Source organism: Oncorhynchus masou, chromosome 29 (genome assembly GCF_036934945.1).
Source record: "Oncorhynchus masou masou isolate Uvic2021 chromosome 29, UVic_Omas_1.1, whole genome shotgun sequence".
Taxonomy (NCBI): Eukaryota; Metazoa; Chordata; class Actinopteri; order Salmoniformes; family Salmonidae; genus Oncorhynchus; species Oncorhynchus masou.
In genome coordinates, this window is record NC_088240.1 from 96,726,354 (window position 1) to 96,738,853 (window position 12,500).

General features: G+C 45.3%; 1 protein-coding gene across 1 annotated transcript in view; it reads left to right on the top strand.

Moving 5' to 3' along the window:
• Positions 1-12,500, top strand: part of cdkal1 (CDK5 regulatory subunit associated protein 1-like 1) — a 649,344-nt gene that overhangs the window by 466,042 nt on the left and 170,802 nt on the right. The window contains exon 10 of the mRNA XM_064945061.1: positions 10,303-10,448. Coding sequence (XP_064801133.1) covers positions 10,303-10,448 — 146 coding nt within the window. The remainder of the gene's footprint in view (positions 1-10,302; positions 10,449-12,500) is intronic.

Here is a 12,500-nt window from a genome sequence, read left to right on the forward strand (position 1 = left end):
AGAGATCAGAACAGGACCTATAGAGACTATAGAGATCAGAACAGGACCTATAGAGGCTATAGAGATCAGAACAGGACCTATAGAGACTATAGAGATCAGGACAGGACCTATAGAGATCAGAACAGGACCTATAGAGGCTATAGAGATCAGGACAGGACCTATAGAGGCTATAGAGATCAGAACAGGACCTATAGAGATCAGAACAGGACCTATAGAGACTATAGAGATCAGAACAGGACCTATAGAGACTATAGAGATCAGAACAGGACCTATAGAGACTATAGAGATCAGAACAGGACCTATAGAGGCTATAGAGATCAGAACAGGACCTATAGAGATCAGAACAGGACCTATAGAGATCAGGACAGGACCTATAGAGATCAGAACAGGACCTATAGAGGCTATAGAGATCAGAACAGGACCTATAGAGGCTATAGAGATCAGAACAGGACCTATAGAGACTATAGAGATCAGAACAGGACCTATAGAGACTATAGAGATCAGAACAGGACCTATAGAGGCTATAGAGATCAGGACATGACCTATAGAGATCAGAACAAGACCTATAGAGATCAGAACAGGACCTATAGAGACTATAGAGATCAGGACATGACCTATAGAGGCTATAGAGATCAGAACAGGACCTATAGAGACTATAGAGATCAGAACAGGACCTATAGAGACTATAGAGATCAGAATAGGACCTATAGAGATCAGAACAGGACCTATAGAGACTATAGAGATCAGGACATGACCTATAGAGATCAGAACAGGACCTATAGAGACTATAGAGATCAGAACAGGACCTATAGAGGCTATAGAGATCAGAACAGGACCTATAGAGACTATAGAGATCAGAACAGGACCTATAGAGGCTATAGAGATCAGGACAGGACCTATAGAGACTATAGAGATCAGAACAGGACATATAGAGACTATAGAGATCAGAACAGGACATATAGAGGCTATAGAGATCAGGACAGGACCTATAGAGACTATAGAGATCAGAACAGGACATATAGAGACTATAGAGATCAGAACAGGACATATAGAGGCTATAGAGATCAGAACAGGACATATAGAGACTATAGAGATCAGAACAGGACATATAGAGACTATAGAGATCAGGACAGGACCTATAGAGGCTATAGAGATCAGAACAGGACATATAGAGACTATAGAGATCAGGACAGGACCTATAGAGACTATAGAGATCAGGACATGACCTATAGAGGCTATAGAGATCAGAACAGGACATATAGAGACTATAGAGATCAGAACAGGACATATAGAGACTATAGAGATCAGGACAGGACCTATAGAGACTATAGAGATCAGGACAGGACCTATAGAGACTATAGAGATCAGGACATGACCTATAGAGGCTATAGAGATCAGAACAGGACCTATAGAGACTATAGAGATCAGAACAGGACCTATAGAGACTATAGAGATCAGAATAGGACCTATAGAGATCAGAACAGGACCTATAGAGACTATAGAGATCAGGACATGACCTATAGAGATCAGAACAGGACCTATAGAGACTATAGAGATCAGAACAGGACCTATAGAGGCTATAGAGATCAGAACAGGACCTATAGAGACTATAGAGATCAGAACAGGACCTATAGAGGCTATAGAGATCAGGACAGGACCTATAGAGACTATAGAGATCAGAACAGGACATATAGAGACTATAGAGATCAGAACAGGACATATAGAGGCTATAGAGATCAGGACAGGACCTATAGAGACTATAGAGATCAGAACAGGACATATAGAGACTATAGAGATCAGAACAGGACATATAGAGGCTATAGAGATCAGAACAGGACATATAGAGACTATAGAGATCAGAACAGGACATATAGAGACTATAGAGATCAGGACAGGACCTATAGAGGCTATAGAGATCAGAACAGGACATATAGAGACTATAGAGATCAGGACAGGACCTATAGAGACTATAGAGATCAGGACATGACCTATAGAGGCTATAGAGATCAGAACAGGACATATAGAGACTATAGAGATCAGAACAGGACATATAGAGACTATAGAGATCAGGACAGGACCTATAGAGACTATAGAGATCAGAATAGGACATATAGAGAGTATAGAGATCAGGACATGACCTATAGAGATCAGATCAGGACCTATAGAGACTATAGAGATCAGAACAGGACCTATAGAGAATATAGAGATCAGAACAGGACATATAGAGACTATAGAGATCAGGACATGACCTATAGAGATCAGATCAGGACCTATAGAGACTATAGAGATCAGGACAGGACCTATAGAGGCTATAGAGATCAGGACAGGACCTATAGAGACTATAGAGATCAGATCAGTCAGTCTGGGATTGGAAACAGGACATATAGAGGCTATAGAGATCAGAACAGGACCTATAGATACTATAGAGATCAGAACAGGACCTATAGAGGCTATAGTGATCAGGACAGGACCTATAGAGGCTATAGAGATCAGAACAGGACCTATAGAGGCTATAGAGATCAGAACAGGACCTATAGAGATCAGAAGAGGACCTATAGAGGCTATAGAGATCAGGACAGGACCTATAGATACTATAGAGATCAGAACAGGACCTATAGAGATCATAACAGGACCTATAGAGGCTATAGTGATCAGGACATGACCTATAGAGATCAGAAGAGGACCTATAGAGGCTATAGAGATCAGGACAGGACCTATAGAGATCAGAACAGGACCTATAGAGGATATAGAGATCAGAACAGGACCTATAGAGGCTATAGTGATCAGGACAGGACCTATAGAGGATATAGCGATCAGAACAGGACCTATAGAGGCTATAGTGATCAGGACATGACCTATAGAGGCTATAGAGATCAGAACAGGACCTATAGAGGCTATAGAGATCAGAACAGGACCTATAGAGATCAGAAGAGGACCTATAGAGGCTATAGAGATCAGAACAGGACCTATAGAGATCAGAAGAGGACCTATAGAGGCTATAGAGATCAGGACAGGACCTATAGAGACTATAGAGATCAGAACAGGACCTATAGATACTATAGAGATCAGAACAGGACCTATAGAGGCTATAGTGATCAGGACATGACCTATAGAGGCTATAGAGATCAGAACAGGACCTATAGAGGCTATAGAGATCAGATCAGTCAGTCTGGGATTGGAAACAGGACCTATAGAGGCTATAGAGATCAGAACAGGACCTATAGAGACTATAGAGATCAGGACAGTCAGTCTGGGACTGGAAACAGGACATATAGAGGCTATAGAGATCAGAACAGGACCTATAGAGACTATAGAGATCAGGACAGGACCTATAGATACTATAGAGATCAGAACAGGACCTATAGATACTATAGAGATCAGAACAGGACCTATAGATACTATAGAGATCAGAACAGGACCTATAGAGACTATAGAGATCAGAACAGGACCTATAGAGGCTATAGAGATCAGAACAGGACCTATAGAGACTATAGAGATCAGGACAGGACCTATAGATACTATAGAGATCAGAACAGGACCTATAGAGACTATAGAGATCAGAACAGGACCTATAGAGGCTATAGAGATCAGAACAAGACCTATAGAGACTATAGAGATCAGAACAGGACCTATAGAGGCTATATAGATCAGAACAGGACCTATAGAGATCAGAACAGGACCTATAGAGATCAGAACAGGACCTATAGAGGTACGTTGAGCCTCTCTCTGCTACGTTGAGCCTCTGCTACGTTGAGCCTCTCTCTGCTACGTTGAGCCTCTGCTACGTTGAGCCTCACTTTGCTATGTTGAGCCTCTGCTACGTTGAGCCTCACTCTGCTACGTTGAGCCTCTCTCTGCTACGTTGAGCCTCTCTCTGCTACGTTGAGCCTCTCTCTGCTACGTTGAGCCTCTCTCTGCTACGTTGAGCCTCTCTCTACTACGTTGAGCCTCTGCTACGTTGAGCCTCACTCTGCTACGTTGATCCTCTCTCTGCTACGTTGATCCTCTGCTACGTTGAGCCTCTCTCTGCTACGTTGAGCCTCTCTCTGCTACGTTGAGCCTCTCTCTGCTACGTTGAGCCTCTCTCTGCTACGTTGAGCCTCTCTCTGCTACGTTGAGCCTCTCTCTGCTACGTTGAGCCTCTCTCTGCTACGTTGAGCCTCACTCTGCTACGTTGAGCCTCACTCTGCTACGTTGAGCCTCACTCTGCTACGTTGAGCCTCTCTCTGCTACGTTGAGCCTCTCTCTGCTACGTTGAGCCTCTGCTACGTTGAGCCCCACTCTGCTACGTTGAGCCTCTCTCTGCTACGTTGAGCCTCTGCTACGTTGAGCCTCACTCTGCTACGTTGAGCCTCTGCTACGTTGAGCCTCACTCTGCTACGTTGAGCCTCTCTCTGCTACGTTGAGCCTCACTCTGCTACGTTGAGCCTCTGCTACGTTGAGCCTCTCTCTGCTACGTTGAGCCTCTCTCTGCTACGTTGAGCCTCACTCTGCTACGTTGAGCCTCACTCTGCTACGTTGAGCCTCTCTCTGCTACGTTGAGCCTTTCTCTGCTACGTTGAGCCTTTCTCTGCTACGTTGAGCCTCTGCTACGTTGAGCCTCTGCTACGTTGAGCCTCACTCTGCTACGTTGATCCTCTCTCTGCTACGTTGAGCCTCACTCTGCTACGTTGCTGATCCATGATTGACGGCTCTATTGGACAGTTGCCGTGTGACATCACTGACTCACCGTGGGTCTGAAATGAGATGCTTCGTTTGTCTCCCCTGATCGACACAGGAATGGATTTTCCCACCGGGCGGTAGAGGAGAGGTGTCTGTCAACGACAACATATGGTCTCTTCTGGGGGAGGGGGGGGGGGGATAAAGACGTTTGGTTGTTGTTGATGCAACCGATGACGTCAGTTCACAAACACTCAGTTCAGCTATTCAGTCTGCTGAGCGAGCGAGCGAGAGGGTGTGTGTGTGTGTGTGTGTGTGTGTGTGCGTGTGTGTGTGTTTTACATGGTTGAGGCCCTTAGGTACAGACAGGTTGCCAGGAGACATGACAGGAGTGTGCTCGACGATACGGTAAGTTCACATCGGCTGTGTGAAATGACATCGAGACACCAGACAGTCTCTCACTTCTCTCACGCCTTCCACGTACCATTCAGCGCTATCCCACTCACTACCCACAATCCACCTCTTTCTGGTGTGACATGTACATACCCGCATGCACATATGTGTGTACACACACACACACACACACACACACACACACACACACACACACACACACACACACACACACACACACACACACACTAATTAGTTTGGGATACTTTGCATGTCCCAGTGCAAGTATGTTCCTGGTTCATCTGCTTCATTAATCAACTGGTATTCTTCGTTCTAATGAATGATTTTAGTTTTGACCCCCTCTAATGGTTACCCCATGTGGTGAGGTACCAGTGAGACGACTATCTAGGCTGGAGGAGTGGGGGGGGGGGGGGGGGGGTCGCGCCGGCACAATAGCTTTTAATTGTGAAGACGGACCAGGATCGCAATCAACCAACATTTTCATTTGAAGAAATCATTTCATCAATCGTTTGTTTCCTCCTTCTCCTCTCTCATAGTGATTAGACATTCGTCAATGATATGATGATAATAGGTGTGATTATACAGCTCTGTCTGTAGTCTAGTCATCTGTAGTAGTCCTGGTGGTGTCAAGCCTGACTGTTATTCTGTATTTAATACCACATCTCCCTGTCAGAGCCTGTCTGTTATTCTGTATTTAATACCACATCTCCCTGTCAGAGCCTGACTGTTATTATGTATTTAATACCACATCTCCCTGTCAAGCCTGTCTGTTATTCTGTATTTAATACCACATCTCCCTGTCAAGCCTGTCTGTTATTCTGTATTTAATACCACATCTCCCTGTCAAGCCTGTCTGTTATTCTGTATTTAATACCACATCTCCCTGTCAAGCCTGTCTGTTATTCTGTATTTAATACCACATCTCCCTGTCAAGCCTGTCTGTTATTCTGTATTTAATACCACATCTCCCTGTCAAGCCTGTCTGTTATTCTGTATTTAATACCACATCTCCCTGTCAAGCCTGACTGTTATTCTGTATTTAATACCACATCTCCCTGTCAGAGCCTGTCTGTTATTCTGTATTTAATACCACATCTCCCTGTCAAGCCTGTCTGTTATTCTGTATTTAATACCACATCTCCCTGTCAGAGCCTGTCTGTTATTCTGTATTTAATACCACATCTCCCTGTCAAGCCTGTCTGTTATTCTGTATTTAATACCACATCTCCCTGTCAAGCCTGTCTGTTATTCTGTATTTAATACCACATCTCCCTGTCAGAGCCTGTCTGTTATTCTGTATTTAATACCACATCTCCCTGTCAAGCCTGACTGTTAATCTGTAATATAATATCTCTTATTCTGTGATGAAGCTGTGGATAGGAGAGAGAGAGAGAGAGGGGAATCCTGACCAGATGTAGAGACACAGGACAGAGATCCCTAAACAAGCCCCATTCACCTGTCCTGTCCTGGGAGCTAGGGAGCTATGTCCTGTGTTGAAGGGGCTTGTTTAAGGAGCTCTGTCCTGTTGTGAAGGGGCTTGTTTAGGGAGCTCTGCTCTGTGGGGAAGGGGCTTGTTTAGGGAGCTCTGCTCTGTGGGGAAGGGGGCTTGTTTAGGGAGCTCTGCTCTGTGGGGAAGGGGCTTGTTTAGGGATCTCTGTCCTGTTGTGAAGGGGCTTGTTTAGGGAGCTCTGCTCTGTGGGGAAGGGGGCTTGTTTAGGGAGCTCTGCTCTGTGGGGAAGGGGCTTGTTTAGGGAGCTCTGCTCTGTGGGGAAGGGGCTTGTTTAGGGAGCTCTGCTCTGTGGGGAAGGGGCTTGTTTAGGGAGCTCTGCTCTGTGGGGAAGGGGGCTTGTTTAGGGAGCTCTACTCTGTGGGGAAGGGGCTTGTTTAGGGAGCTCTGCTCTGTGGGGAAGGGGGCTTGTTTAGGGAGCTCTGCTCTGTGGGGAAGGGGGCTTGTTTAGGGAGCTCTGCTCTGTGGGGAAGGGGGCTTGTTTAGGGAGCTCTACTCTGTGGGGAAGGGGCTTGTTTAGGGAGCTCTGCTCTGTGGGGAAGGGGCTTGTTTAGGGAGCTCTGCTCTGTGGGGAAGGGGGCTTGTTTAGGGAGCTCTGCTCTGTGGGGAAGGGGGCTTGTTTAGGGAGCTCTGCTCTGTGGTGAAGGGGCTTGTTTAGGGAGCTCTGCTCTGTGGTGAAGGGGCTTGTTTAGGGAGCTCTGTCCTGTTGTGAAGGGGCTTGTTTAGGGAGCTCTGCTCTGTGGGGAAGGGGCTTGTTTAGGGAGCTCTGCTCTGTGGGGAAGGGGCTTGTTTAGGGAGCTCTGTCCTGTTGTGAAGGGGCTTGTTTAGGGAGCTCTGCTCTGTGGGGAAGGGGCTTGTTTAGGGAGCTCTGCTCTGTGGTGAAGGGGCTTGTTTAGGGAGCTCTGCTCTGTGGTGAAGGGGCTTGTTTAGGGAGCTCTGTCCTGTTGTGAAGGGGCTTGTTTAGGGAGCTCTGCTCTGTGGGGAAGGGGCTTGTTTAGGGAGCTCTGCTCTGTGTGGAAGGGGCTTGTTTAGGGAGCTCTGCTCTGTGGTGAAGGGGCTTGTTTAGGGAGCTCTGTCCTGTTGTGAAGGGGCTTGTTTAGGGAGCTCTGCTCTGTGGGGAAGGGGCTTGTTTAGGGAGCTCTGCTCTGTGGGGAAGGGGCTTGTTTAGGGAGCTCTGTCCTGTGGTGAAGGGGCTTGTTTAGGGAGCTCTGCTCTGTGGGGAAGGGGGCTTGTTTAGGGAGCTCTGCTCTGTGGGGAAGGGGCTTGTTTAGGGAGCTCTGCTCTGTGGGGAAGGGGCTTGTTTAGGGAGCTCTGCTCTGTGGGGAAGGGGCTTGTTTAGGGAGCTCTGCTCTGAGGTGAAGGGGGCTTGTTTAGGGAGCTCTGCTCTGTGGGGAAGGGGCTTGTTTAGGGAGCTCTGCTCTGTGGGGAAGGGGCTTGTTTAGGCTATACCTCGTCCAACGAAATGCTTCCTTGCAGGTTCTTTCTCGAGTAAGCATGTCATTGGGCGATGTTTACCCTGCATATCCCGTGCGTAGGACGAATCGAACTGGAAAGTGTTGATGAGGAAAGGGAGTGTCCTCTGTGTTAGGAACCATTCCCTGTAAACCCTGGGACAGTACTGTACAATAGGAGCCCCTTTATACAGGACACACACCTGGGGGATTCTAACAGGACAGGGAGAGTCATTTCACATATGCTGATGAGAATACTCTCTCTGTGTGTGTGTGTGTGTGTGTGTGTGTGTGTGTGTGTGTGTGTGTGTGTGTGTGTGTGTGTGTGTGTGTGTGTGTGTGTGTGTGTGTGTGTGCTTGTTTAACAGGACAGGGAGAGTCATATCAAATATGCTGACGATAATTTAGTATTCTTGCTGTTATCACCATCATTCCCTGTTCTACCTCCTGAACCTCGTTAAACTACAGTCTGGACCCTCATTAAACTACAGTCTGGACCCTCATTAAACTACAGTCTGGACCCTCATTAAACTACAATCTGGACCCTCATTAAACTACAGTCTGGACCCTCATTAAACTACAGTCTGGATCCTCATTAAACCACAGTCTGGACCCTCATTAAACTACAGTCTGGACCCTCATTAAACTACAGTCTGGATCCTCATTAAACCACAGTCTGGACCCTCATTAAACTACAGTCTGGACCATCATTAAACTACAGTCTGGATCCTCATTAAACCACAGTCTGGACCCTCATTAAACTACAGTCTGGACCCTCATTAAACTACAGTCTGGACCCTAATTAAACTACAGTCTGGACCCTCATTAAACTACAGTCTGGATCCTCATTAAACTACAGTCTGGAGGGATAAGGGCTGTGTGTGTTTATGCGTCTCCAGATCTGTGTGTGTCGGCACATGGAATCTCCCCTATGTGAGGGTGTATAATGTGCTCTGACTGCTCTAAATGACGATGTCTGAAGAGATCATCACTCCTCAGTGGATTACACCCCCCTCACACTCTCATCCTGTTTACATCTGTCCCAACAGGACATGTCTGAGGTTCTGAACCACACTCCTGTCTATGCCTTCTTCCACAAATCTCTCTCTATTTCTCTCTCTCTCTCTCTCTCTCTCTCTCTCTCTCTCTCTCTCTCTCTCTCTCTCTGTCTCTCTATCTCTCTCTCTCTCTGTCTATCTCTCTCTATCTCTCTCTCTCTGTCTCTCTCTCTGTCTCTCTCTCTCTCTGTCTCTCTATCTCTCTCTCTCTCTGTCTATCTCTCTCTATCTCTCTCTCTCTGTCTCTCTCTATGTCTCTCTCTCTGTCTCTCTCTCTGTCTCTCTCTGTCTCTGTCTCTCTCTGTCTCTCTATCTCTCTCTATCTATCTCTCTCTCTGTCTCACTCTCTCTATCTCTCTCTCTCTATCTCTCTCTATCTCTCTCTCTCTCTGTCTCTCTCTGTCTCTCTCTCTCTATCTCTCTCTCTCTATCTCTCTCACCCTCTATCTCTCTCTCTCACTCTCTCTCTCTATCTCATCTCTCTATCTCTCTCTCCATCTCCTCTCTCTCTACTCTCTCTCCATCTCTCTCTCTCTCCTCTCTATATCTCTCCATCTCTCTCACTCATTCAATTCAATTCAGGGCTTTATTGGCATGGGAAACACAGTTTAACATTGCCAACAGTAAACATTACACTCACAAAAGTTCCAAAAGAATAAAGACATTTCAAATGTCATATTATGTCTATATACAGTGTTGTAACGATGTGCAAATAGTTAAAGTGGGTGGCAGGGCAGCCTAGTGGTTAGAGCGTTGGACTAGTAACCGGAAGGTTGCAAGTTCAAACCCCTGAGCTGACAAGGTACAAACCTGAACAGGCAGTTAACCCACTGTTCCTAGGCCGTCATTGAAAATAATAATTTGTTCTTAACTGACTTGCCCAGTTAAATAAAGGTAAAATAAATAAATAAAAAGTAGAAAAGGGAAAATAAATCAATATGACTATGGGTTGTGTGGTGGTGTTGCTGCTGCGATGTCACACTGTGGTATTTCACCCAGTAGATATGAACGTTTATCAAAATTGGATTTGTTTTCAAATGATTTGTGGGTTTGTGTAATCTCTCTCTCTACTCTCTCTCCATCTCCTCTCTCTCTACTCTCTCTCCATCTCCTCTCTCTCTACTCTCTCTCCATCTCCTCTCTCTCTACTCTCTCTCCATCTCCTCTCCATCTCCTCTCTCCTCTCTCTAATCTATCCATCTCTGCCTAACAGGAGATGTCTACGATCCTGAACCATCCTCGTGTGTATGCCTTTCTCCATGTCCCGGTGCAGTCTGCCTCCGACAGCGTCCTGATGGACATGAAGAGGGAGTACTGTGCTGATGACTTCAGGCGCGTCGCTGACTTCCTCAAAGACAAGTAAGTCTCTGCTGTGGGAAGACGGAGGGATCAGGAAGAAGGTAGAAAGGTTTAGATATACTAATACTATACTCACTAAAGACCAGGGGGTTTAGCAAGGCTCTGTTGGCTAGTAGCCTGATTTCTCCTCGTTCACTCTCTCTCTATTTGGTTCTCTCTCTCTCTCTCTCTCTCTCTCTCTCTCTCTTTGGTTCTCTCCCTCTCTCTCTCTCTCTCTCTATTTTGTTCTCTCCCTCTCTCTCTCTCTCTCTTTCTCTCTCTCTCTCTCTCTCTCTTTCTCTCTCTCTCTCTCTTTGGTTCTCTCCCTCTCTCTCTCTCTCTCTATTTTGTTCTCTCCCTCTCTCTCTCTCTCTCTGGTTCTCTCTCTCTCTCTAGTTCTCTCTCTCACTCTCTGGTTCTCTCTCTCTCTCTGCTTCAATTCAATTCAAGGGGCTTTATTGGCATGGGAAACATGTGTTAACATTGCCAAAGCAAGTGAGGTAGATAATACAAAAGTGAAACAAACAATCAAAATTTACAATAAACATTACACATACAGAAGTTTCAAAACAATGAAGACATTACAAATGTTATATTTTATATATATATATATATATATATATATATATATATATATATATACACAGTGTTGTAACAATGTACAAATGGTTGAAGGACACATAAAATAAATATGGGTTGTATTTACAATGGTGCGTGTTCTTCACTGGTTGCCCTTTTCTCGTGGCAACAGGTCACAAATCTTGCTGCTCTGATGGCACACTGTGGAATTTCACCCAGTAGATATGGGAGTTTATCAAAATTGGATTTGTTTTCGAATTCTTTGTGGATCTGTGTAATCTGAGGGAAATATGTCTCTCTAATATGGTCAGACATTTGGCAGGAGGTTAGGAAGTGCAGCTCAGTTTCCACCTCATTTTGTGGGCAGTGAGCACATAGCCTGTCTTCTCTTGAGAGCCATGTCTGTCTATGGCGGCCTTTCTCAATAGCAAGGTTATAATCACTGAGTCCTTAATTTTGGGTCAGTCACAGTGGACAGGTATTCTGCCACTCTGTACTCTCTGTGTAGGGCCAAATAGCATTCTAGTTTGCTCTGTTTTTTTGTTAATTCTTTCCAATGTGTCAAGTAATTATCTTTTTGTTTTCTCATGATTTGGTTGGGTCTAATTGTGCTGCTGTCCTGGGGCTCTGTAGGGTGTGTTTGTGAACAGAGCCCCAGGACCAGCTTGCTTAGGGGACTCTTCTCCAGGTTCATCTCTCTGTAGGTGATGGCTTTGTTGTGGAAGGTTTGGGAATCGCTTCCTTTTAGGTGGTTATAGAATTTAACAGCTCTTTTCTGGATTTTGATAATTAGTGGGTATCGGCTTAATTCTGCTCTGCATGCATTATTTGGTGTTCTACGTTGTACACTGAGGATATTTTTGCTGTCTCTCTCTGTCTCTCTATCTCTCTGTCTCTGTCTCTCTCTCTCTTTCTCTGTCTCTCTCTCTCTCTGTGTCTCCCTCTCGCTCTCTGTCTCTCTCTCTCAATTCAATTCAAGGGGCTTTATTGGCATGGGTAACGTGTTAACATTGCCAAAGCAAGTAAGGTAGATAACATATCAAGTGAAATAAACAATAAAAATTAACAGTAGACATCACACATACAGAAGCTTCAAAACAATAAAGACATTACAAATGTCGTATTATATATATATATATACAGTGTTTTTACAATGTGCAAATGGTAAAGGACACAAGATAAAATAAATAAGCATAGATATGGGTTGTATTTACAATGGTGCGTGTTCTTCACTGGTTGCCCTTTTCTCGTGGCAACAGGTCACAAATCTTGCTGCTCTGATGGCACACTGTGGAATTTCACCCAGTAGATATGGGAGTTTTTCAAAATCTCTCTCTCTCTTTCTCTGTTTCTCTCTCTCTCTATCTCTCGCTCTCTCTCTCTCTCTATCTCTCTGTCTCTCTCTGTCTCCCTCTCGCTCTCTGTCTTTCTCTGTCTCATCTCTCTACGTCTCGCTCTCTGTCTCTCATTCTCTCTCCTTGCTATGTCTCTCTC